Source organism: Urocitellus parryii, chromosome 7, assembly GCF_045843805.1.
Source record: "Urocitellus parryii isolate mUroPar1 chromosome 7, mUroPar1.hap1, whole genome shotgun sequence".
Lineage (NCBI taxonomy): Eukaryota > Metazoa > Chordata > Mammalia > Rodentia > Sciuridae > Urocitellus > Urocitellus parryii.
The window spans coordinates 121334062-121359452 of NC_135537.1; the positions used below are offsets into that span (position 1 = coordinate 121334062).

At 39.6% G+C, this 25391-nt stretch overlaps 1 protein-coding gene and 1 non-coding gene across 7 annotated transcripts in view; one reads left to right on the forward strand and one right to left on the reverse strand.

Annotated features, from left to right (window-relative positions):
- The window catches only part of Specc1 (sperm antigen with calponin homology and coiled-coil domains 1), a 205203-nt gene that overhangs the window by 92056 nt on the left and 87756 nt on the right, over nucleotides 1–25391 (forward strand). For 5 of the 6 annotated variants that reach the window (XM_026411353.2, XM_077800657.1, XM_077800658.1 and 2 more), the window contains exons 3-4: nucleotides 3355–4940; nucleotides 22049–22256. In XM_026411353.2, the coding sequence (XP_026267138.2) occupies nucleotides 3355–4940; nucleotides 22049–22256 (1794 nt within the window). The remainder of the gene's footprint in view (nucleotides 1–3354; nucleotides 4941–22048; nucleotides 22257–25391) is intronic. The other variant, XM_077800659.1, reaches the window with a different exon arrangement.
- Nucleotides 20555–20627, reverse strand: Trnaa-ugc (transfer RNA alanine (anticodon UGC)). Its single transcript has one exon. It is a non-coding gene; the product is annotated as a tRNA-Ala (tRNA).

The window sequence follows — 25391 nt, forward strand, 5'->3', positions numbered from 1 at the left end:
TTATATTAAATATTTTTCTTTTTTTTGTATTTGTCTTCCTAGCTAAGAGGTGGAGCTTGCTTTCATTTCAACCTCTTTCAGTTAGCTGGCCAGCTAAGCTCATGAGTGGGAATAAGTGGGGGAATGGGAAGAGAATAAAGGATATAAAGGTGCTGACTGAGCCTGCCACAGTTCCATCTGCCCATTCCTCTTGACACCCTGCTGTCACCTTGCAAGGATATATTTGGTAAGGTAGCATGGCCAGTGTTAGGGGTTTAGAATACATTGTTTAGCAATGAGTCTTAACTCACAGTAAAGATGTTTTTCCTGGACTTATGGTGAGACTACTTAGTAGTAGGCGAGCACTCTACTACTAAGCCACTAATACACAAGGAAATGCAAACTAAAACCACAACTCATTCTAAGTTGAAAATAGGCTAAGTTGAAATGCATTTAACTCACCAAACCTACCAAGATAATAAAGCCTAACAGTTTTAGGTTAGCCAACCTGAAACATGCTGAGAACACTTACATTAGAATAAAGCCAGGCAAAATCATCTAACACAAAGACTATTTTATAGTAAAGTGTTGAATATCACTAATTTATTGAATTCCTTACTAAAAGTGAAAAGCAACTTTTTTTCTGAATGGTTGTATGGATATACTTTCACATCAACATGAGTTGAACCATCTTTAGTTGGGGATGTCTGTACTTGAAGGAGACTCCACTGGCAGGTGTCTTTCAGGGGCTTACATCATTGCCACTTTACTTCTTCCCTTGAGTACCCTGAGGAAGTATGTTGGACTGGAGAGTAGGCACTTATGGAAGGTGTGAGAGGCCACGAACCAGCCCAGGTTTAGTCTGATGTGTCTGTGATGCATTTTAGCAGCTCTCTTTAAATGTTCCCTCTGTTTCTTATATTTCTGAAGTGATGTGCACACAGAAGAGAGAGCCTTAAAGAACAGATACAGATGTAGTTTTAAGAAAGAAAAAAGAGGGCTGGGGCTGTAGCTCAGTGGCAGAGCGCTTGCCTGGCATGTGTGAGGCACTGGGTTCGATCCTTAGCACCACATATAAATAAACAAAATAAAGGCATTCTGTTTTACAACTACAAAAATATATATATTTTTAAAAAGAAAAAGAATAGATGTAATGAAAAATACAACTGGATTGTATATTTCATAATGCGCTAGATGTAGTTCATAAATAAACTTTGGTTTGCTATTTGAAAAAAAATTGGGGCTGGGGATGTGGCTCAGGCGGTAGCGCGCTCGCCTGGCATGCGTGCGGCCCGGGTTCGATCCTCAGCACCACATACAAAGATGTTGTGTCCGCCGAGAACTAAAAAATAAATATTAAAATTCTTTCTCTCTCTCTCCCTCTCTCACTCTCTCTTTAAAAAAAATTGAATAGTTAGGTACATTTTTGAGAAGAACCAGATTGAGATTTAGAACCAAAAGGAAGGAATTCATTAAATTATAGCTAGAAATAATTTGTTCTATTCTGTTGGAGTTCTCTCCATCTTCAGAACCAAAAAATGATTGAAGGTAGAAAGAAGAAAGGAAGGGAGAGGGGAAAGAAGCGGGGAAGGAGGAAAGAAGACAGGAGAGCCTGAATTGAGTGGTATTTTAGGAATGGCAGATGCTGCTGTGATAATGAGTCCTTGACTTGCATATATGCCTGTTGGGCCATAACTTTTGTTATCTTGCAGTGTTTATCATAATCCTTCCCAGGATGACTTCATTCTAGAGAGCTGTTGTTACTAAAATATTTCATTGCATAGTGGTTTTAATCTTCATTTTATAAGAAAAATTAAATAGATCTTTTCTTCATTGAGTAATTCAGTATGATGCAAGTGAGGCATCTAGATACCTAAAAGTATCAAAAGTCTGTTGTGGTACTCAGTCTCTGTCCCAGGAGCTTAGTTTGAAAGAGTTACCTTAAAAATCATAGTTTCTGTACATTAATATGACAGCTTGGCCTTTATTATATCAAAGTTTCAAAAGGACTTAGTGGTAGGTGCTTAGCAAGGTAAGCTACCCGCCTGTACATCATCACTTCCGAGTCAGGTGTTTAGATTGGTGGCTGTTCCTTTTCCCTAGCAATCTGGGTAGTGGGTTGGAGCATCTGGGTCAGGCTGGGTTCTAAATCTGCTGCCTGTCTGGGGAGGGGGGCATTCTCCCACACCTGCTTTCTATTCTGAAGACACCTGGAGATTGATGATCACTTCTGGGATCCTTTGTTAGCAGGATTGCAACAGTCAGCCTTGATGGTCTTTGCATGTGTTAAATAGGTCAAGAGTTTTCATTTCCCCGTCACTTCTAATATTAGTCTTCAATTCCAGAGCACAAACAAGAATGGTTTCTGGGTTTTTACCCTAGAATATTTTTTATGTGTCTGTGATACAACATAGATGAAAATAAAGAAATAATTCTTTATATTTCCCATTATAAATATACTAAATTCTGTATCATTTCAATGTCATATAAATCCCTTTAATATTTATAACTATTCCATAGATATTCATAATACACCCTTATCCCATTCATTCTTATTTCTCTGTGACTCCAAATAGCATACCATTTCCAGTGGTGTTAAAATTGATACATCATTGGTCTGATCAGTTTCTGCTTAGTATCATTGTGTCTTCTAATTACTACCCCTCCCCTCTAATACTAAGATTAAACTCATTGATTTCTTAAACAGAGTTGTGCTCAGTCAAATACATTAATGATACCTTCTGCAAGTTTTTTTTGAGAAATGCTCAATAAACTTGTATTTTGTCAAATGGCTATTGTTTATTTGCCAACATTGTATCAGTTTATATGTATTAAATTGCAAGTTAAAGAAAAACTGTTCCATAGTGACTTATATGAAGCATAAACATTGGCTGGTGTAGCTGAAAGACCAGCAACAGGGCATCTGTATTGCAGCTCAACAATGCCAATAAAAATTTGGCTTCCTTCTTTCTATCTTGCTGTCTGCAGTCCCAGTTTCCTCTTACAAGGGCAAAGTGGTTGCAAGCCATTCCATATTCATACGCTTTCTTACTGATATCCAGTGATGTTTGACAGCCTGCCCTGAAAACCTTTCTTGTGCCCATTGATATTAATACACTGTGTGCCCCTGTTTTGTGCCAGCAACTGTAGCTGGCGATAGGATTGTCTGAGTAGCTCAGACTGAGAGTCAGCTTTCCCAAGTGGGTAGGGCTGTGGGAGGAGATAGAGAAACCCCAACAGGAAGTGGGTAATAGGAGGAAATGGTTGAAAGGTGATAGCCATATCATTCACTATGCCATGTGTTTGGATGTCATTCCATTATAAAAGTTCTTGCTTTTCTGGTGTTTTTCTTCATTTTTTTCCTTCTGTCTTTAGGGGCTGTTTCAACAACCAAACGGACAGGCATTCCAGCTCCCCGAGAACTCTCAGTAACTGTCTCAAGAGAGAGGTCTGTGCCACGTGGTCCCTCCAACCCAAGGAAATCTGGGTCCAGTCCAACTTCCTCCTGTACCCCGACCCCTACCAAGCACCTGAGGACCACTTCAGCAAAATCCAAGCAAGAGAATGAAGGTGGAGAAAAAGCTGTTCTTGAGTCTCAAGTTCGGGAACTTCTGGCAGAAGCCAAAGCCAAAGACAGTGAAATCAACAGGCTTCGAAGTGAACTAAAGAAATGTAAGGAGAGAAGGGCCCTGAGCACTGAGGGGACTGATGCTTCGGACCCAAGTGTTGATGGGATATCAGCCCCACCAGGTGACACAGAAGCTTTATTAAGAGCCCTTGAGGAGAAGAACAAAATCTTTCAGAAAGAGCTTGCTGACCTAGAGGAAGAAAATAGGGCCTTGAAGGAGAAACTGACTTACCTCGAGCAGTCACCAAATTCTGAAGGGGTAGCAAGTCACATTGGTGACAGCAGCTGCCCAACATCCATAACTCAAGAGTCAAGCTTTGGCAGTCCAACTGGAAATGAGCTGTCAAGTGAAATTGAAGAGTATAAAAAAAACACACATGGAAATACACTGCGGACATCAGGGTCCTCGAGCAGCGATGTTACCAAAGCTTCCTTGTCACCAGATGCCTCTGATTTTGAGCACATCACTGCAGATACCCCGTCTCGGCCCTTGTCCTCCACTAGCAACCCTTTTAAGAGCTCCAAGTGTTCCCCTACTGGGAGTTCCCCAAATAACGCCAGCGAGCTGTCCCTGGCTTCCCTCACAGAGAAGATACACAAGATGGAAGAAAATCAGCACAGCACTGCAGAAGAGCTGCAGGCTACTCTGCAAGAGTTATCAGACCAGCAGCAAATGGTGCAGGAACTGACAGCCGAGAACGAGAAACTGGTGGACGAGAAGACGATTTTAGAGACATCATTTCACCAGCATCGAGAAAGGGCAGAGCAGCTAAGTCAAGAAAATGAGAAACTGATAAACCTTTTACAAGAGCGAGTGAAGAATGAAGAGCCCAATGCCCAAGGAGGGAAAATCCTGGAGCTGGAGCAGAAGTGCACAGATATTCTTGAGAAGAGCCGCTTTGAAAGAGAGAAGTTGCTCAATATTCAGCAGCAGTTGACCTGTAGCTTACGGAAGGTTGAGGAAGAAAACCAAGGAGCTTTAGACACGATTAAGCACCTAAAGGAAGAAAATGAAAAACTTAATGGGTTTCTAGAACTAGAGCGGTGTAATAATAGTGTGATGGCCAAAACTTTGGAAGAATGTAGAGTTACCTTGGAAGGCTTGAAGACGGAGAATGGGTCCTTGAAGTCTCATTTGGAGGGAGAAAAGCAAAAAACTATGGAGACCAGTAGTAGTACCCTGGGGCAGACAGCAGAGAACTGTAAAGTCCAGGAAATGTTGGAAGTGGCTCGAGCTGAAAAAGATCAACTGGAACTGTCTTGCACAGAGCTCAGACAAGAATTGCTAAAGGCAAATGGTGAAATTAAACATGTTTCAAGCCTGCTAGCCAAGGTAAGAATAGGTGTCGCTTACCTGGTATTTGTTCATCCTTACTAACGTTTCTCTCCTTGACCTTAAAGTTGCAAAGAGAATCATTTGTTCTGTTACTTTCATTCATGAACCTAGCATTCTAAATGCTTGAAGATCTGTGATTCCAGATGGACTGGTATTGAGATTCAAAAGGAAATATCCAAATTTCTGACTACAGGCAGTTGAAAGGATAATGGGGATATAGTAAATCACATCAAATGGCAGGATGTATTGATAAAGAATTTCATAGGGCTGGGGAATGTAGTTCAATGGTAGATGCTTCCTTAGCATGCATGAGGCCCTGGTTTCCATCGCATACCGAAGGAAAAAAAGTTTCTGCTGAGGCTGCAGTCTAGTGCAGAGGAGGGACACGAGAATAATATGGGAGGGGGGCAGGGCAGGAGTAGTGCAGAAGTAGTACTTCCTGGAAAAGTGACACCTAAGCTGAGGCTTGACGATTGAGTTATCTAAGTCTATCATCATGAGTTTAGCTATTAGTAACAGTTAAAATTGTCCCCAATTTTCCCAGCAAGAAATGATACAGCCACGGGCTGGGGTTGTGGCTCAGTGGTAGAATGCTCACCTAGTATGGGTGAGGCACTGGGTTCAATCCTCAAACCCACATAAACATAAATAAATAAAAATAAAGGCATTGTGTTCACCTACACCTAAAAAAATATTTAAAAAATAATACAACCACTATTTTAATATTTTCTTCCAAATATATATATGCATATATCATGAATTTAAAAAAAATTAAGGGCTGGGGGCATAGGTCAATGATAGAATGCATGAGACCCTGGGCTTTCATCTTCAGCACTGTAGAAAATAACATTTAGAACCATCCTGCACATGTTATTAACTTTTCTTTGTTGCACTTAACATTTTCTGAGCATATTCTCCCCATCAATTATTCTTTTAGGTATTATTTTAAATACCAGATAGTACTTTATTATATAACTATCTTATATTCACTAGTCCTGTGTTATTAAACATATGTGTTTTATTGGATATTTTTTTTCTGGTCTTTCACTAGTGTAAATACATTTTTTTGTCTCTCTCTGATTATTTCTTCAGGAAAAATTCCTAGACGTTGACTTGGTGAGTCAGAGAGTATAAACATTTTAAAGACTTTCAACACATTCAGCCAGATTGCCCTCCAGAAATATTATGCCAATCTGTTCCCACGAGCAGTTCATGAGAGCACTTGTTTCCCTGAGCCCTTGCCAACACTTGGTATTAAATTATGTCATTCAAATCTGTTAATCATTTCCTTTAAAAATATTTTATTTTTACCTTTTTAATTTAGAAAGATCTTCTATAGCCCAAGATCAAATAAATGATCACTTCATTCATTTTCAAGTGACCTTTTGATTGTTCTGGAATTTTCTTATGTGATACAAGATTGATAATAATTGTAGATAGTCTGCCTACCCCACAGGGTAGGTGCAGAGAGATGACTTCCTGTTTCTGTCTTCATCAAGCTCTTGGGTCTGTGAATTAGGGGTCTGCTGGGGAGCGAGGATAAAAACCCTTTTCACTTTATGTGGGGGTTTATCACTGTTGCAAGCAGCAATTTGTGCTGTAAGCTCTTAGGCAGACTTTTCTGCATCGCTTCATCTGTCTTGAGACCTGTCAGTCTCATCCTGATTCTGCAGTTGGGCTTTCTGATGGTCGTTGTAGTATGTTGTGTTAGGAGTTTTTACCATTGTCTTTGTTCTAAATTCATAAGTATTTTATTGAAAACACAGGATTAGAATTTGAGGTTACTAGCCAGGTACTCATTTAATTATAGCTAGATAAATGAAGCTTTGCATTGTCACCCAGTAGAATATTTATCTATTTTGCTTAAAGATTACTGAGTACTCTTTTACAAAATATTTAGTCTCCCAAAAGACTTTTTTTTTTAAAGGTTTTTTTTTTTTGTAGTTGTAGATAGACAGAATGCCTTTATTTTATTTGTTTATTTTTGTGTGGTATTGAGGATCAAATCCAGTGCCACTGAGCTACAGCCCCAGCACTACCACCCCCAAGGACTTTTTGTATGTGTTTGTGTGTGCTGCTGGAGATTAAACCCAGGGCCTTGTGCATGTGAGGCAAGCACTCTACCAATTGAGCTGTATCCCCAGCCCTCAAAGAGCATTTTTCAAGTCCTCTTTTAGTCCTTCTTTGTTCTCTTTGGTATTTTGATTGGTATCTCACTGAATATATGTATCAGTGAGAAATATTTTGGTATCTTAAAAATAGCTTACTTCTTATCATAAAATATTTATTATAGAAGATTTAGAAAATACAGAAAAGTATAAAAAGTGACCTTTATAACCTCTAATAATCTAAATATGAGGCTGGGGTTGTAGCTCAGTGGTAGAGTAGTTGCCTGGCAAGTGTGAGATACTGGATTCAATCCTCAGCACCACATAAAAATAAGTAAATAAAAATAAAGGTATTGTGTCCATTTACAACTAAAATAAATAAATAACCTTATTATCACATCTTGAAGAAAAAACTATCAACATTTTTTGTGTGTCCTTTACAAGTTTGTTTATGCATACAAACCTGTATTGACAGAGTTTTATTTAATCTTTCTGCCAAAAAAGAATAGAGTATATCTTTCATTAATACAGTGATCCCCATTAGATTTGTTTATAGAATCTATTTCTGATTTATACATTTCTTTTATCTTTTAAAATTCTTTTATATCCCTTTTTATACATTTTTGTTTGTTTTCTTCCTAGCTTCTTAAGTAAAATTCTTCATTTAACTTTGTTCTTTCTTTAAAGTCATGAATTTTTTGCTTTCATGTGATTTTGGCTAAATAATGACAATAAAATGTAGAATTTTCTGGTATAAACTTAATATGATATGGAGGAAAAGGCAAGTATTTGCATTCTCTGTAGAATATAAGGCACAAGATATATATATTTAATATCAAGTTATTATAAATGTTATAAAATCAAGCTGTTATTTATATATTCCATATCTTATTTCTGGCTAACTAAAGTTATCAAATTCTAATGGAAGATGAAAAAGATTTTAGCCAGTGTTGAGGTGAAAGTCTGAGGTAAAAGATGAGATATGATGCCACAAAAGGTTTCTTTATACCTATCAAGACCTCAGGTCTATGATTTTGCACTGTTGTTTGCAAAGACATTGATTTGTAATGGCAGTGAATCTGTAACTTAATCTTCCTGCTGTTTTATATTAACATAGAAAAAGTATGCTCCATACCTATGGAAGAGACCATCTCTGTTTTCTGTTGCTTTAACAGAACATCTGAGACTAGGTAATTTATAAAGAAAAAAGCTTTATTTTGGCTCTTGGTTCTAGAGGCTGGAAAATCTAAAACCAGGTGGTCAAATCTGGTGTGGGCCATGTTATGCTTCAACTTACAGTGGAAAATTGGAAGGAGAAGCTCTGCATTTGGAAGATGGACGGTGTGTGAGAGAGTGAGGGGAGATGTCAGGCTTAGTTGGTAACAATCTCCTGTCAAGGTCACCAGTCTAGTTTCAGGAGCATGAGAGTTCCCATGAGACTGCATTCATCCGTTTATAGGGATAGAGCCCCCCAAACCTAATCACCTGTTAGAGGCCCCATCCCCCAATCCCACTACATTGGGAATCAAATTTCATTGTGAGTTTTGGTGGGTACACACTATATCCAAACCATAGTAGCTTATTGTATCCCCACTGTAGAATATCAGCTAATCCATCGGCAATTGTGAATTCAAATGATGTTGCTTAAGCGACCCATGCCTTAAGGATAACAGGAACAGTTTTAGCACAGAATTAAAGATATAAGTGTTAGACTGGGTCTTCCTGACTTGCCCAGTGACAAGTCTTATGACCTCAGGCAGGCCTCTTTCCATCCACAGTGTTGAGCAGAAGTATGATGGTGGGTGTATTCTGGTTTTGTGCCAAAAATGAAGCATTTAACATTTCATCATTAATTATTTTTGTTGTAGACATTTGGTACATAACCTGTATTATGTTATTGTAAGTGTTTTGATAAGTCGTGTCTGATTTTTAAATAAAGGATAAGGGTTAAATTCTTTCTGTATCTACTGACATCTATTTTTGTGCCATCACATTGCTTTTTTCTCCTTTATTTTGTTACAGAGGTGAATTACAATAACAGATTCTCTAAGGTAGTTAGTCCTATGTTAAGTCATCTTGGCATTCCTGGAGTGAATCCTAATTCTTCAGTGCTCATCATTTCGCTTGACATTTTTGCCCAGAATCTTCACATATGATGACTTTAAGCAGCTGCCAGAGTGGACTGTTCTATTTATCACTGAGCAGACTGTTTGGTGATCAGTACTTTATCCCTTGAGCATCATATTCATCCACTCTAATTCTTGGCAGAAGAAGTAGATCCGATAAAAGAATAAAGTCGTGTATTTACAAAGGGGAAAAGCAATATCAACCCACCCTACAATCTAATAGTTAACAGATTTACCTCACCTGATAGATTTAATAGAGTTAGTGAATCTATAAGAGAAATTCAAATATGTTACTTAATGACTCAAAAGAATCTCTGAAATCTTCAAATGTACTTCTTTTTGGATAGTATATAGTACTTTTCCTTGTGAAATAAATAGAAAGTTAGTAGAATTTTATAATAACTATGTTTTTGTTTCATAGGATTTTTCTTCCTTGTATTTATTTGTCTTAGCAGTTCACTAATAATATCTCCATTCTTTTTTTTTTTTTTTGTGGTGCTGGGGATTGAACCCAGGGATTTATACATGCAAGGCAAGCACTCTACCAACTCGCCATATCCCCAACCCCAATATCTCCGTTCTTTTCATTTTCTCTGGTAGATTCCCTGTACATTTTTCTGGCAGCTTATGTAAGACACTTCTGTATAATTTTGAAAAAGGGTGTGATGTCTACAGGACCCCAAAGCCTCAGCTTCCTGTGAGGCATTTAGGTACCCAGGTAGCCCCTGTAGCCAGATAACAGCTTGTAGTTATTTTTTTTCCCCAGCCCTTGACAACCCAGCTTTAAGTTTATTTTATTTATTTATTTGAGACAGGGTCTCAGAGTGTTTCCCAGGCTGCCTTCAAATTCCTGGGACCAAGGAATCCTTGTATTTCAACCCCCTGAGTAGCCAGAAATACAAGCATATACCATATGCCACCGTGCCAGGTTTAAATTTTTTGACTTTCACCATTTTCAGTTGTTTGGGATCTTGATTTTACAATAGATTTTCTTGACTAGGCTTGAAACTTAGAAATTTTAAAAGAAAAATACTGAGGCCTTAAAGCTTATAGTTGGTATGCTTAGAAACTAGCTTTTTCTTCAGAAACTCATGGTTCTCCTCCAAGGAAGTAAGACGATTATAAATAACCACTCACTGTGGGTGGTCAGGGGAGCCCAGTAGAGTCAAAGTGATCAGTGTGTGACCAAGTTTGGTTCTGAGGCCAAACTGATTAGAGCAACCTCTGGGCAAAGATTGCAGAACTGGAATTTGAGAGAAAGATGTAATGAGTGAATAATCCTATGGCCATGACTTCAGAATAGAATGTCTTAAGGACTTAAGAGATCTTAAAACCTTAAGTAATCAGGTGGTCCAATAGAATCCCCAGGTGATGCCTTGGACCACATGAAACAGAAAACTCCAGTGTCTGTGATGTATGCCAGTTGATGTACTCGCTGCTTCCATTCTCTGAGGTCAGAATTCAGGTAGTTGCTAGCAGTGGTTCCGGGGCTCCATAATTCCAGGGCTATGGGCTGGTAGCTCTGTTCTATTATTCTTGACCCTCCTGCCAAGGGTACAGGGTAGCTCAGCTTTCTTGGGCCTTTTTAACCACATGTTGTGGTTCCAAACAGAAAACGTCTCCTCAGACCTCTCAGTTCTATGAGTAGAACCTGGTTCCCTGGAAGCTTCTCCCAATTTCTTTCTCTTTATGTCTGATTGGTCAAAATAGTACCATATTTGTGGGCTGGGGATATAGCTCAGTTGGTAGAGTGCCTGTCTTGCAGGCACAAGGCCCTGGTTCAATCTCTAGCACTACCACCGCAAAAAAAAAAAAAAAAAAAAAAAAAGACCACATTTACATCCCAGCCCACTGCTTTTGAAATAAGTTCATAACCTGATTCTTAAACAAAATTGAGGTTCCCATAGAAAGAAAAAGGGGGTTATAGGCACTGTTTGACAGCCTCCCCACAGGACTCCATATCTTTACTTTTTTCCACAAGGCACTCATGGTAACCTAATCATGTAAGTCCTTCAGCGGCTTCCCATTTCATCAGACACTTCATGGATGCCCAGAGCCCAGCAGCTTGGCATCCCTACATTCCAGCCTCAGCCCCACTGTTTCCCCCTTGCCCAGAACCAGCTAGATTGAGTCCTTGCCTGCCTCTGGGTGTTGGTTTAGTGGTCTCTCTGTCTCTCTTGCCTGGTGTTTTCTGCAGCTTTCAGTCTTAGCTATGGGGACACTTCTTCAAAGAGGCCTTCAGCTCCATTGGATCATTAACTCATGGACTCTCATGGCTTCTTTCAATAAATGATATTGTTCTAGATCAACCAGGATCTCTGTGTGAAAGCCTTTGCCCTTCATAGCACCTCAGGATGTGCTTGGAAGTATTGGCAAATCTGTTGTGTAGAGTTCAGGGGAAATTTGGAGAATATTTGTTTCTCCTGCCTGAATGATGGACTGGTGACGGGTTAAGGTTACTTACCCAAAGACATGAAGATTTCATTCCTTTTCAGTTGAGACACAATTTACCCCATTTTCTGGCCACAAAACATCAACGAGGAGGAAGGCAAGTGAGGAAGTTCTATGAGCAGCCTGCTGCAGCTGTCCTGTGGAAGCCTGGAGGAGGTAGACTCAAAGGAGGCACCTCAGGGTGGCAACATGAGGAGAGGCCTACAGGGAAATTTGCCGAAGGCCCCCTCCTGCCTGGCTGTGCACCAGGAGCTGAAGCTCACAAAGATTAAATTACACAGCTAGAATGCCCATGTGTCCCTTATTATGAGAGATATAATAGCGACATGGCCCCAAACACAGTAGTCACATGATGGGGTATATACCAGGTTCTTCCCAGCAGATCGATCTCTGAAACTCAGAGGGAAGGGTTGAAGCTGAACTTTGGTGGAGAAGAAATGTGGCCTTGTGGGGGATCAGAACACAGAATACTTATGGTTCTGCCTCCTACACATACTGTGGTTCCACTGGAGGAGGGTGCTCCTCACTGCCGACCTACATGGGCTGCCCCTTTTCTGAGTTTCCTTGCCAGAACTTCATCCCCTGTGACAAATTCATTTTTCTTCTTAGACACGTTAGTTCTTTTAATGAGACAAGGCCCGAGCACTATTCTTGTCCTTGAATGAGACCTCAGGACTCTTTGGGAGCCCTAGAGTTGCCCCAACATCTCCCTCCTGTGTACATTCTTGGGGCAGCATTTTTATGGGGCTCTGCTACTGCCAATGCCATTCCCAGCACACAGCCCCTGCTTCTTCAGCTTGCCTGTGAGTTCCCAAAGGTAAAATTCAGATTTTTATTCTACATCTTTGAGTTTTCCATCAGTCTTTTCCATAACAGAAGTGTAAATAAACTAGCACATTCTCTTCTCCCTTGGCAGAATAGCATTGCAAAAAGGAAAGAAAAATTTAAACTTAGGTCAGTAAGAATGCAATGTAGCTATCAGTATCAGCAGTACCTGTTCACAGTGTGGCCAAGAATGAAGCAGAAGTTGTTTTATAGTAGCCAAGCTAGATATCAAAACAAAAACAACAAATACAACATCCTTACTCATGGCAGAGTTACTCAAGCTGTCATTCCAGGTTTGTTTACTTTTATGCTGTATATAATTTTAGCATTGCTGTTTCTTCCACATATTAGGTATTCAGTAAATACTTGTCAGTGAATAAGTGAATGAATGGCAAAGAAATTTACAGTGGAATTAAAAGAGACTGCTATAATTTATCAATATGTTCAAAACAAATTTTATCATATTTTAATAATAATAGCTAGTATTTTAATGCTTTATATGTGTTAGGCACTATAATCATCATAACCTTACATAGTAGATATTGTCAATATTAGCCTAATTAATTAATTGATGAAACCAGGATCAAAACTGGGTTTGACTTCAACATGCCTAGATATTTTTGTGTGTGTGTGGGGGGGGGTACCAGGAGCTGAACTGGTACGGACTGAACTCAGGGGCACTTGACCACTTGTTCATGTCCCCAGCCCTATTTTGTATTTTATTTAGAGACAGGGTTTCACTGAGTTGCTTAGCACTTTGCTGCTGTTGCTGAGGCTGGCTTTGAATTTGAGATTCTCCTGCCTTAACCTCCTGAGCTGCCGGGATTACAGGCAAGCGCCACTGCACCCAGCAAAGAGATAGGAAAATATATAAAGCAGACCTAATGACTCTAATACCATGTGGTCTTAGGCCAATGCTGTTTCCCCCCCACACACACACTGAAAAAACAAAGCCTCATTTACTAGAAGAATTTTACTTGATTATAATACAGTGGGAAAGTTTACAGCAAAAACCTGAATCATCAAGAAATGTTTTTGTTTGACTTCTAGCCTGAATCATGAGAAGGGGTAAGAATGAGTTTACCAGGTGAAGTGTTGGGGTAGGGACTGGGGAATGTCACTAGAAGACAATAACAAGTCCTAAGGCCAGAAAGCCTGGCCCTTGAGGAAGTAATGCTCATTTTTTTGTCATTGCTGAAATGCATAGGATGGTCCCTGGAAGTGAACAGGAAGAAATACCAACCACGTAGATTGAGTTTCACCCTCAAGACATAGTAAGTCTTAGAAGGATTTTTTTTTTAAATAGCAGCTTTATTGAGATATAATTCAGAAAATGTACAAGCCAGTAATTTTTAGTATATTCTCATGGTTGTGTAGCCATTACCACAATCAGTTTTACATCATTTTTATTACCCAGTAAAGAAATCTGTACCACGTATTAAAGTCACCGCCGTTTGAGTCAACTTTCGTGTCACTGTGACCAAAATATCTGACAAGAGCAACTTAGAGGAGAAAAAATTTATTGGGGCCTCACAGTTTCACAGGTCTCAGTCCATAGAGGGCTGACTCCATGGTTCTGGGCCTAAGATGAGGAGCACATCACGGGGGACATGTGAGGTAGAGAGGAGAGCTGCTCCCTCAGGGCAGCTGGAGAGAGGATCCAAGAAAAAGGGGCCGCAGAGTAGGTGCACCCTTCAAGGGCACAACCCCTGTGACCCACCTCCTCCATCCTCACCGCCTGCTTATGGTGACCACCCAGTCCATTCAAATGCGGATGGACTGACCAAGTTACAGTTCTCATCATCTAATAGTTTTACCTCTGTATATTTCTGCATTAGCAGGAGCTTTTGAGAGACACATATGCTAACCATAACATGCTTCCCCCATATCACCTTTGCCCTCCCATCCTTTGGCAACCTCTAATCTATTTTGTGACTCTTTGGATCTGCCTCTTCTGAACATTTTATGAAATCATATACTATGTGACTTTTATCATCTATTTTTTTTCACTCAGTGCAGTTCTTTCAAGGTTCACCCACACTGTAGCCTATGTCAGTACTTCATTCTTTTTCATAGCTAATATTCCATTGTATAAATCCATCATATTTTGTTTATCCATTCAGTTGATGAGAAAATTGTTTCTACCTTTTTCGTTATTGAAAATACTATTGCTATTAATGTTTGTGTACAGCCTTTTGTATTAATATATTTCATTTTTCTTGGGCATATGCCTAGGAGTGGAATTCCTGATCATTTAATTCTATATTTAACTTTGTTTTTCCTCAGGGGCTTTCGACCACTGAGCCACATCCCCAGCCCTATTTTGTATTTTATTTAGAGACAGGGTCTCGCTGAGTTGCTTAGCTTCTTGCTTTTGCTGAGGCTGGCTTTGAACTTGAGATGCTCCTGCCTCAGCCTCCCAAGCCGCTGGGATTACAGGTGTGCGCCACCACGCCTGGCTTGTATTTAAATTTGTGAGGGACTCTCAAACTGTTTTTCAGAGTGGTCACACCATTTTATATTCCCATCAGCAATGTGTTTGGGTTTCACTTTTGCCACATCCTCCTCTCCCTTGTTATTGTCTTTTTGTGTAAGCTGTCTAAAGTTTGATGTGCACCTCCCCAAAGATGACATTAGTCATTTCCTCAGTGTCTAATGATACTGAGCATTTCTCATGTGCATACTTACCAATTGTATATCATCTTTGGAGAAACAATTTAAATCCCTCACACATTTTTTTGTCTTACGGTTGAGTTCTAAGAATTCTTTACATATTCTGAATATAATGCTTTATCAGAGATGTAATTCATAAATATCTTCTTCCATTCTGTGGGTTATCATTTTACTGTCTTTTAATGTTCTTGAAGGCACACTTTTTTTGTTTTAATTTTAATTATATGAAGTCCAAATTATTGTTTTGTTGTGGTTTGTGCTTTTGGTTTGAGGAGTTTTAAACAAGGGAGTGAGAGAATCCCAGATTCAGAATGATTGCTGGGCTAGAGCTGGAGCTCAATGGTGGAGTGCTTGCCTGGGAGCACTGGGCTTGATACTCCACACCATGTAAAAATAAATTAAAGGTATTGTGTCCAACTATAACTAAAAAGTATATATTTTAAAAAGGACAAAAGAAAGATTGCTAGCCAGGTGCGGTGGCACACTCCTGTAATCCCAGCAGTTTGGGAGACTGAGACAAGAGGATCACAAGTTCAAAGCCAGCCTCAGCAAAAGCGAGGCGCTAAGCAACTCAGTGAGACCCTGTCTCTAAGTAACATACAAAATAGGGCTGGGGATGGGGCTCAGTGGTCGAGTGCCCCTGAGTTCAATTCCCAGTACCAAAAAAAAGAAAAAGAAAGAACGATTGCTTTAGCCATAGTTAGGTGAGAAAGAATGAAGGACTGAAGAGGGGACAAGATAGAAGGGAGGACAGGATTTGAAAGACATTTAGACATTAGATATTCTAGGAGTTAGGCCCATTAGGGTTTGATGTCCAATATGATATTGGAGATCCCTGGAAAGAGGCCTTTGGTCCATTCCCCAATCCTCCAGCACATGTGGTTGTGCTGTTTCCTGAGAGGGAGCACAGAACCTGGAGCAGCTTGGGGAGGAATGATGTCTGCTGAACCAAAGAAGGTATTCAGGCCTGCTCATTGAGCTCCTGTCAGCACCTGCCTGTCAGCCATAGATGACCCCTCAGCTTTAGGCCAAAGATCTCCAGGCCAGGAGATACTTCATTTCCTGTACCTAAGGCCTTCCTTAGACCCTTTTGTCCCTTTAGAAGCAGTAAAACTATAGGCAACTAGGATGTTTCCCTAGTTACACATTTCACATTTCTGAGGTTTGTTGAAAAAGAAGTCACTATTGGAATGTGTGGGGGTTGGATCTTTTTTTCTTTTCTTTTATTTCTTTTTTTTTTTTTTTTTTTTGGTTGTAGGTGGACACAGTGCCTTTTTATTTTATTTATATGGTGCTAAGGATCAAACCCAGAGCCTCACACATGCGAGACAAGTGCTCTACCACTGAGCCCCCACCCCAGCGCCAGCCCCAGCCCCGGGATTGGATTTTTTTTTTTTTAAAGAGAGAGAAATTTTTTTTTAATATTAATATTTTAGTTTTCGGCAGACACAACATCTTTATTTTTTTATTTTTATGTGGTGCTGAGGATCGAACCCAGCGCCCCACGCATGCCAGGTGAGCACGCTACTGCTTGAGCCACATCCCCAGCCTGGGTTTGGATCTTAATATCTTTATTTTCTTCCTTCCTAGATGATTTACTTTTTTTTTTTTTTTTTTTTTTAGTATTGAGGATCATTTTTATCAAATAGACAGTATAATCACCAGATTCAGTCAAAAGCCAAGTAAAATGACAAACTGGGCTATGGGTGTGGTAGAGCACTTGCCTAGCATGGGTGTGGCCCTGGGTTCCATCCCTGGTACCACAGACAAACAAACAAAAACGCAACATCCTTACATAAGAAGCAGTACAGAGGGTTTATTTTACAAGCCATGTACCTTACTATTGGCAACATAACTTATCCACCTTTGCTGGTTTCTAACAGAACCATCTAAACAACTTTAATGATATTGGAATTTATTTAGAATTTATTACAGTGATATAACTACATCTGCCTATGTCTCTATGTTATTCATACATGACTGAATGATGAAATGATGTATGAAAGGCAGGGTCTGATTTTTCAAAAAAGTTCTTTGCTTGAGAACCTATTAAGAATAACCACAGCAGGGCTGGGGTTGTGGCTCAGCGGTAGAGCCTAGCACATGCGAGGCGCTGGGTTCCATCCTCAGCACCAATAGAAATAAATAAATGAAGTAAAGATATTTAAAAAAAAAAAAAAAAGAAGAACCACAACACTAAAATATTTAAACCATATTTTCGTCTTGCAGGATGCTTTGATTTTGATGTAGTGAATTCCTAGTTCTTTCTATACTGAAACATTGCTAGGTTAGCTGTAAACCTGTTTCCTTAGTGTATTCTCTTTATTTGAAATTTTCTATTCTTGGGACTAGTTTGTGTAAGATGGGACCTTGGTTCTTAGTTTGATTTCCTTTATACTTCATCTTACCCAACAAAGATCAACAGATGTGCCGTATGGAGGTCTTTATTCACTGTAGTCGATTGATCTAATGGTAAAACTATTTTTGACCAGTTACTCATTTCCCCAAGAAGATAATCTAGATGTGTGTATGTGGCACCACAGTGTTCTCTAATATCTGCAGAGGTGGGGGCACCACTCCCCAGGAGCTCTCCAGGTCTGTAGCATGCCCTCCTGCCAGGACTTAACTCTGCTGAAGAGAGCTGCCTTCCACAGGGTAGCCCATACTGTGGCTAACCCCCCAGGAGGACCAAGCTCCAGGCTTTGCTTCCGTCTGGATCAGTACTGAGGGGCATCTTCGTGTTAATCCCCAGGGGATTAACTGAAGTCTTTGTGTGACAATTTCATGGTTCTGCTTCTTTCTTCCACAGCTTGGACACCCCTCTCCCACCCCCAGGCAGTTCTCAATAAACTTCCCATGTCCACCCCTCCATCTCTACGTGTTTCCAGGGAACCTGACCTGTGATAGAATCTTTTCCCCAAATTCAGTATCTGGCTGAGCGCTGGGAGATAGTGACATTTGCCAAGATTCAGTGGGTCTGGTCTCAGAGCTGCTCTGGCTGTGTGCTCCCAGTACTGCCCTTGGGCTGTGGAGCTACCTCTGCTGCCGCGTGCCTCTGGCAATTTTAGGCCATCCGGAATGGCTTTCACTGCCCTCTCCCCAGGAAGTCCTGGTGTTCCTGGGAAATTCCTTTGAATCCACTTGTAATATAATCTTAAAGCACCCATTTCTGAAGAAGTTGATTTTTTTTATAATAATGGAATATTCTTTTTTTTTCCTATTTTATTTTTTATGTGGTACTGAGGATCAAACCCAGTGCCTCACACATATTAGGCAAGGGCTCTACCACTGAGCCACAACCCCAGCCACAAGAAGTTGACTTTCAAAGATGAGAGATGTTTGGAATCCATGGAAGAGATTTCTCTTTTCAAGGGAAAAATCACGTTGCTGGGTGTCTGATAGTGTAATTCCTGATCCAGAGAAGCTAAAATTCAAAGGAGTTTGTGTTGCTGGCCAGCAGAAAAGCCAACCTAAAAGGCAGCCTAGAACTCTTCTTTTATTTTTTATTTTTTAAATTTTTTTAAAGGACTTTATTGGGGTGTGTGTGTGTGTGTGTGTGTGTGTGTGTGTGTTTAAGAGAGAGTGAGAGACAGAGAGAGAATTTTTTAATATTTATTTTTTAGTTTTCGGCGGACATAACATCTTTGTCTGTATGTGGTGCTGAGGATCGAACCCGGGCCGCACACATGCCAGGCGACCGCGCTACCTCTTGAGCCACATCCCCAGCCCCCAGCCTAGAACTCTTAGCAGTCATGAAATTAAAAGGTTTGTTTTCAGCTACTTGATACACAGGATTATTCTTTTCAAGTGATTTAATTTCTTCCTCTCTTTGTTAATCTTTGAAATGAATATTAAAACACCAGCCTGTTATTTATCGAGTCCCTGTAAGAAGTGTTGAGGCTACTTAAGGTCTTTTGGTTTTTACTTTTCTTTAAAACATTTTATAATAATATATTATCATTATTATTATATTTGTATAATTATAATTTATTGTTATTATTATTAGGTACTGAGGATTGTACCCAGGAGCACTTTTTTTTTTTAAATTTTGAGACTGGATCTTACTAATTTGCTTAGGGCCTCTGTAAGTTAGTAAGTTGCTAAGGCTGGCCTTGAATTTGTGATCCTCCTGCCTCAGCCTCCTGTTCTTTCTTTCTTCCTTTTTTTTTCAATAGCTTTCTGGAATACACTGTTAAATTGAGAGAATTACTCCCAAATCAAGAATTGATTCTAGCATTTGAAACAGTAGCTGATTTATATAGATTTACTGACCTGGCAGTCCACACTGTACCCATCGCTATGCCATGTCACCACTCTTTGATGCCCATGATTATGATGAGCCAACACATGAGAAATAGAGGGACACGGGAGTCTATAAAGGGTCCAGCAGCCTTGGTTGCACTCAGACCTTCCTTGGTGTGCTCAGTCTTTGGGTTCCGTTGCTCAGCTGACTCACAGACATCCCAGACAATTTCATGCATATTTCTAGAATTCGGATAACATTCCTCTGCCTGAGTCTTCCCAACAAAGGCTGCCTTCCCTTACTGCTCTCCAGATCCCTTCAGACTTCAGCCTTCTGTATTTAAAATGTTGTGGCTGCTTCTCCTTGAAATTGTCTTCTGTTTCACAAAATAGCTATTGTTAAGATCATGAGACTTCTGGCTTTTTTCAACAAATTGAGATTTTCTTGGTTGAATGGACCCATATTATTATTCATATTGTATACCTAAGCTCATTATAAGATAAAGAGTGGCTCTTATTAAGTGCTTACTATGTATCAGGCACTGTGATAAACTTTCTGAGTATATTACTTCTTGAACCATCCCATTGTTCAGGCAGAGGGATTAAAAAGATAAAAGGTTTGATATGGTAGATTTAAAACCTGGTAGTCCAGCTCCCAGAGTCTGGAGCTGGAACCATTTTAATGAACAACAGCTTTCAAATATTTTGACCACAAACTGCAGTGATATATTCTACGTCACAGTCCAGAGCCACACATTTTTACAATTGAAATACAAGTTTCAGGGGGCTGGGGATGTGGCTCAAGCGGTAGCGTGCTCTCCTGGCATGCGTGGGGCCCGGGTTCGATCCTTAGCACCACATACAAACAAAGATGTTGTGTCCGCCGAAAACTGAAAAATAAATTTTGAAATTCTCTCTCTTTCTCTCTCTCTCTCTTTAAAAAAAAAAAAAAGAAAGAAAGAAAGAATAAAAGAAATACAAGTTTCACAGAGCAATGCTGACCCTTAGCACAGGTAGTATACTTTGGCAGTGTTGGTTCTCTTATTAGTTTTCTTACTTGTTACCTACCCACTTCCTCCTTCCTTCCATTCTTCCATCCATAGCTTCCCAAGTGAAAAACACTGCAGAATTGCCCTTCACTGTTTGTTCATTCATTCATCAACTACATTTTTTTTTTTTTTTGGTGGGAGAGTGCTGGGAATTGAACCCAGGGCCTTGTGCATGCAAGGCAAGTGCTCTACCAACTGAGCTATATCCCCCTATTGCTTCCTTTGTGTCTGATTTTTAGGCACAGGGGATACAGTGGTGAATACAGCAGATGAAGTCCTTATCCCCATAGAGTTCACAGCCAGAAGGTTTTGCACATGAAATGCAGTTGGAAAAAAATTGCAGATGAAGTCCTGAAACCCCTCCCCCAAAAAAACTACCTGGGAAGAAATCTATGGGTATCAAGTTTAGATTACTCCCCTAAATATACAGCTATGTAATAATATCCATTAAAGGACTATAGAAAAGGGTCAATGGTGTTTATTGCCATGTTGTTCAAAATAATGAATTAATTAATATTTTCAGATGGGGAATAATAATAATATGCAGTAATTAAAGTAATGACCTAATGAGATGTGTAGCAATATGGATTCCTCTCCAAAACCCAGTTAAAAAACAAGTTACAAGCCTTGCATGGAGAAAGCCTTGAGTTCAGTCCCCAGCACCAAAAACAAAAGAAAAAGAAAAAAAACAAGTTATAAGAACACAAGAATTGTATAGTACAGGACAAAAGCATATTACTTATTATATACCTCAGTGTAATATTGTACATGAAAAAAACATAATATATCATTTGTGTGAAAGTTTTTAAATATCCAGGACAATACTACGCATTATCATGGGGACATATATTTATTATAAAAGTGGAAAATCCTTCAAAGTATGACCATACATCAATTTGGGAATAATGCTTATCACTCTTGGAGGTGGGAGAGAAGGTTGATATGTTAACAAATATTAATAAAGTAAAAGATTTAGCAAATGTGGCAAAACTCAACTATTGTTAAGTGTATCTGGGTGAATGGTTATTTCATTATTTGGAGTGCTTTTTCTGTGTTAATTATTACAACTTGTAATAATTAAAAACAGATGAAATTACTTTTATGTGCTACTCCTCTGTTTATGGGGCATGCACATTTCTATGTTCTGTGCCGTCTATCACACTTGTGTTTTATTTTCTCCAAAGAAAAGCTGCAACTAGTATCTTAGGGTTGAGATTTGGGGGATTTGCAGATTGGTCAGGTTTCAGGAGCATTGTTTGTGTCTCACCAGCAGAGGGCGCTGCTCCATAGCAGATAGAAGATGGAGCAGCCACACCAGGCATCCCATCCCTCCTACTAGTGTAGCACCAGCGCCTCTCACAAAAACAGTGTTCTACCCTGGTGTGGGAAAGAAATTTATTTTAAGTACATTTAAGTACTTTCCTTCTGTTTGTGAAAAGGGGCACAAAATGCAGCCATTTGGATACACACGTATTCCTGAACATTCACAGCCTTGTCTGTTTCTCAGACTAAGAACGCAAGAAAAATTACATGCCAAGAGCATCCTTTGCTGTTGCACGAGCCAGCCTTTCTGCCACTTTTTGGTGAACTTCTTTGCCATTACACTAACTGGGGAACCTTCTCTGTTCTAGATGGAAAAAGATTATTCTTACCTGAAGGAGATCTGTGATCATCAAGCAGAACAGCTGAGCAGAACCAGCCTAAAACTGCAAGAGAAAGCATCAGAGAGTGATGCAGAGATAAAAGACATGAAAGAAACCATATTCGAATTGGAAGATCAGGTGGAACAGCACCGGGCTGTCAAGTTACACAATAATCAACTCATTAGTGAGCTGGAAAGTAAGTGATGTCACGTCCAGGTGAAACGTGGAACGGGCCTGAGTAGGATGCTAAAGAAACTGGTATTCGCAGGTGACTGTGAAACAGTTTTTAAGAATGTGTGTGTCTGGGGTCTAAGAAGAGTCTTTTGACTACTCTGTAATCTCTAAAGAATAATGGCACTTAAGAAATAATCATTAATCTCTTAAATTAAGTCAGAAAGTAAATGACAGAGTAGTCATGAGTCAGTAGACAAAACAACTACGAGAAGGAGCATGTGTATTTCAAATGTTAGGTACCAGTATGTGTCGTGAGGCAGAGCCATGCTGCTACCTCTGTCTTAAGACAGATACATGTGACATATTTTACCACTTAGTCTGTTTTGAGTTTAGCTGTGACTGTGTTCACATGGACTTTTTCTACAGATAGTCCCAGTGTAGGAGAGGGTCATTCAAAATGAACTGTTTACTACACTCATCAAGTACAGACAATGTGCTGTCTTTTGGATCTGATGGATAGAGGTTCAGAGTGGCGTGAACAATGTGTGCCTTTGGTCTGAGGGAGAAAACAATTCCAACATGTGTCCCGTTGACAGTAGGATATCAGATAACAGATGTTGGCCACTTCTTACTATAGAGACATCAAAATATGATTTATTTATAAGCTCATTGTTTGCTTTGACTAGGGAAATATTTTTAAAAGATTAAACATTGCCTGCTTTGTTCAAATAAGTTTTATAAAATTATCACATCTAATGTGTCTTGCTTTTACAACAAAAGAATTATGTAGAGAGCTTTTAACACTAACACATTACTAAAAATAGCTTAGTTACCTGAGAAGTTCCCCAATATGTACGATTAATCCTCATTATTCACAGATTCTGTGTTCATGAATTCACCTACTAACTAAAACTTATTTGTAATCCCAAATCAGTACTCATGATGCTTTCGTGGTTATTTTTGGAAATTCACAGAGAGGTGAAAAATTAGAGTCATCCTACCACTTACATTTCCAACTGAGATCAAAAACTCTGTCTTCTTATCTCAGTTCTGATACTGTATACCAGTGTCCTTTTTACAGTCTACTAATACCATGTTTTTAGTATTTTTGTGCTTGTTTTTGGTGATTTTGCTGTTTAAAATGCACCCCTCTATCACAGTGCAATACTGAAGTGCCTTCTGCTGACCCTAAGTATAAGAAACTGTGATAGGGTCGGGCACGTGGCACACGCCTGTAATCCCAGCATCTCGGGAGGCTGAGGCAGGAAGATCTCAAGTTCAAAGCCAGCCTCAGCAAAAGTGGGGAGCTAAGCAACTCAGTGAGACCCTGTCTCTAAATAAAATACAAAATAGGGGTGGGGATGTGGCTCAGTGGTTGAGTGCTCTGAGTTCAATCCCCAGGACCAAAAAGAAAAGAAAGCTGTGATACACCTTGATGGAGAGTCATGTGTGTCAGATAAACTTGTTTCAGGACTGAGTTTTGAGCCACTGGCATGAGTTCAATGTTAATGAGTCAACAACCCAGTGCACTTAGAGAAAGAAAGAAGAACTTCTTCAATCTGCTCATAAGACTGCTCTGGAAAGTGCTAAAGTAACACATATAGTGCAAGATGACGCTATGGAGAAGATAGAAAAGGAATAAATTTATGGATTTGTGAGATGGAGGCCAAAAGGAAGTATAGCAGGCAGCATTATTGCAATGTCAGAAACCAGAGAAATTTACTTTATATGGCTCAGGATCAGGAAAATGATCAGTCCTCATTGCACACCCAGAAGGTGTGAGAGAAGTTAAACTTGTGAGCCAGAAAGGTTCCTTATGCTACAGAAGATTTAAAAAATATCTTTCCCCGTGTCACAAAGAAAGGGAAGAGCATGTTTCTAACACGTTTAACATATTCATTGGGCAGACAAACCTATGTAATGCAAACAGTGTTTCAGTTAATGAAAGATGTTGTGATCAGAGGCTTATAGGAACCTAACTCTGTTTTTCCCCTATGGGCAGAGATTCAGTCCTTGCTAGTTGAGTGAGCTTGGCAACTTTATGTAGCTACCACAAATAATGAGAATTGACTGCGGTCTACGCCTGTGTGACAGTACCTGTTCCATTCCTCCTTAGACATGACGAACTGTAGAGTCTTGGCTCTCAGTATCACCCAGGCTCAACAGTGGTACTAGGATACAATTAAAGACTATTTCTAAAGAGCACTGCCCTTGAAAAAAAAAGTGAAGTCAAAGGAGATGAGTTCTGTTTTGTTTGGGTTTTGTTTTTGTGGCATATTGCTATTGAGAAAATGGTTGTATTGTCTTTAAATTCTTAAGAGTCAGTCCAGACACAACCAAAAAAACCAGTGTATAATTAGTGTCCACAGCAGATTTCAGGCCCATCCCCAGTGGTTATATCATAATCTATCCAAGACTGAAAAATAACACAGAGCATCTTTTAAGGGCTTTTAAACTTCTGTTAGGAATATTAAGGTATTATTAAGATATAGTTTTGTTAGGAGAACCAGGCACACTCAATTCCAGCCCTAATCACTCCTTCCCATAAGAATCTTGAGAGAAACAGGCAGAACAAGAAAAAAAAGTGAAGAAGGATTTTCTTACTCAGGCATTGATCCCAAACACAGATTCTTAGGCTCTACTGCTGGAATAGGATGTGACCATAAGGATTTGTTCTTTAACCTTCTCTAGTGATTCTGATTCATATCCTTAATAGACAAGTGCTGCTCTAGAAGAGAGAAACCATTCAGGAATTTTACCTTGGTGACTGACATGATGAGAACACTTAAATGGCTCTGATAGCCTCATGGAGCAAATTGGAGACTTGGAGAACCAGTGAGGAAAGTTGTTCTTAATTTAGGAGAGGTGATCAAGCTGTTAGAATATCCCTGGGCCCAGATTCTGTCTGTGCTCAGAGATTCTGGAGCCCATAGGTCTAGAGTTGGTGTCTTACAAATCTGTGCTTTTGAAAAGTGCCGCATGTAATTCTGAGGTTTAACTACGATTAAGAACTGCTACTCTAGAAATGCATTTCAGATTCACAGGAGTAATAACCAGTTACATCCTCTATTATACAAAAGCCCTCTACCTTTCAGTGATAAAGACTATTCAGGACAATTGTGTGCAAATAGCAGGGAAGTGCCCAACACAAGTGTGT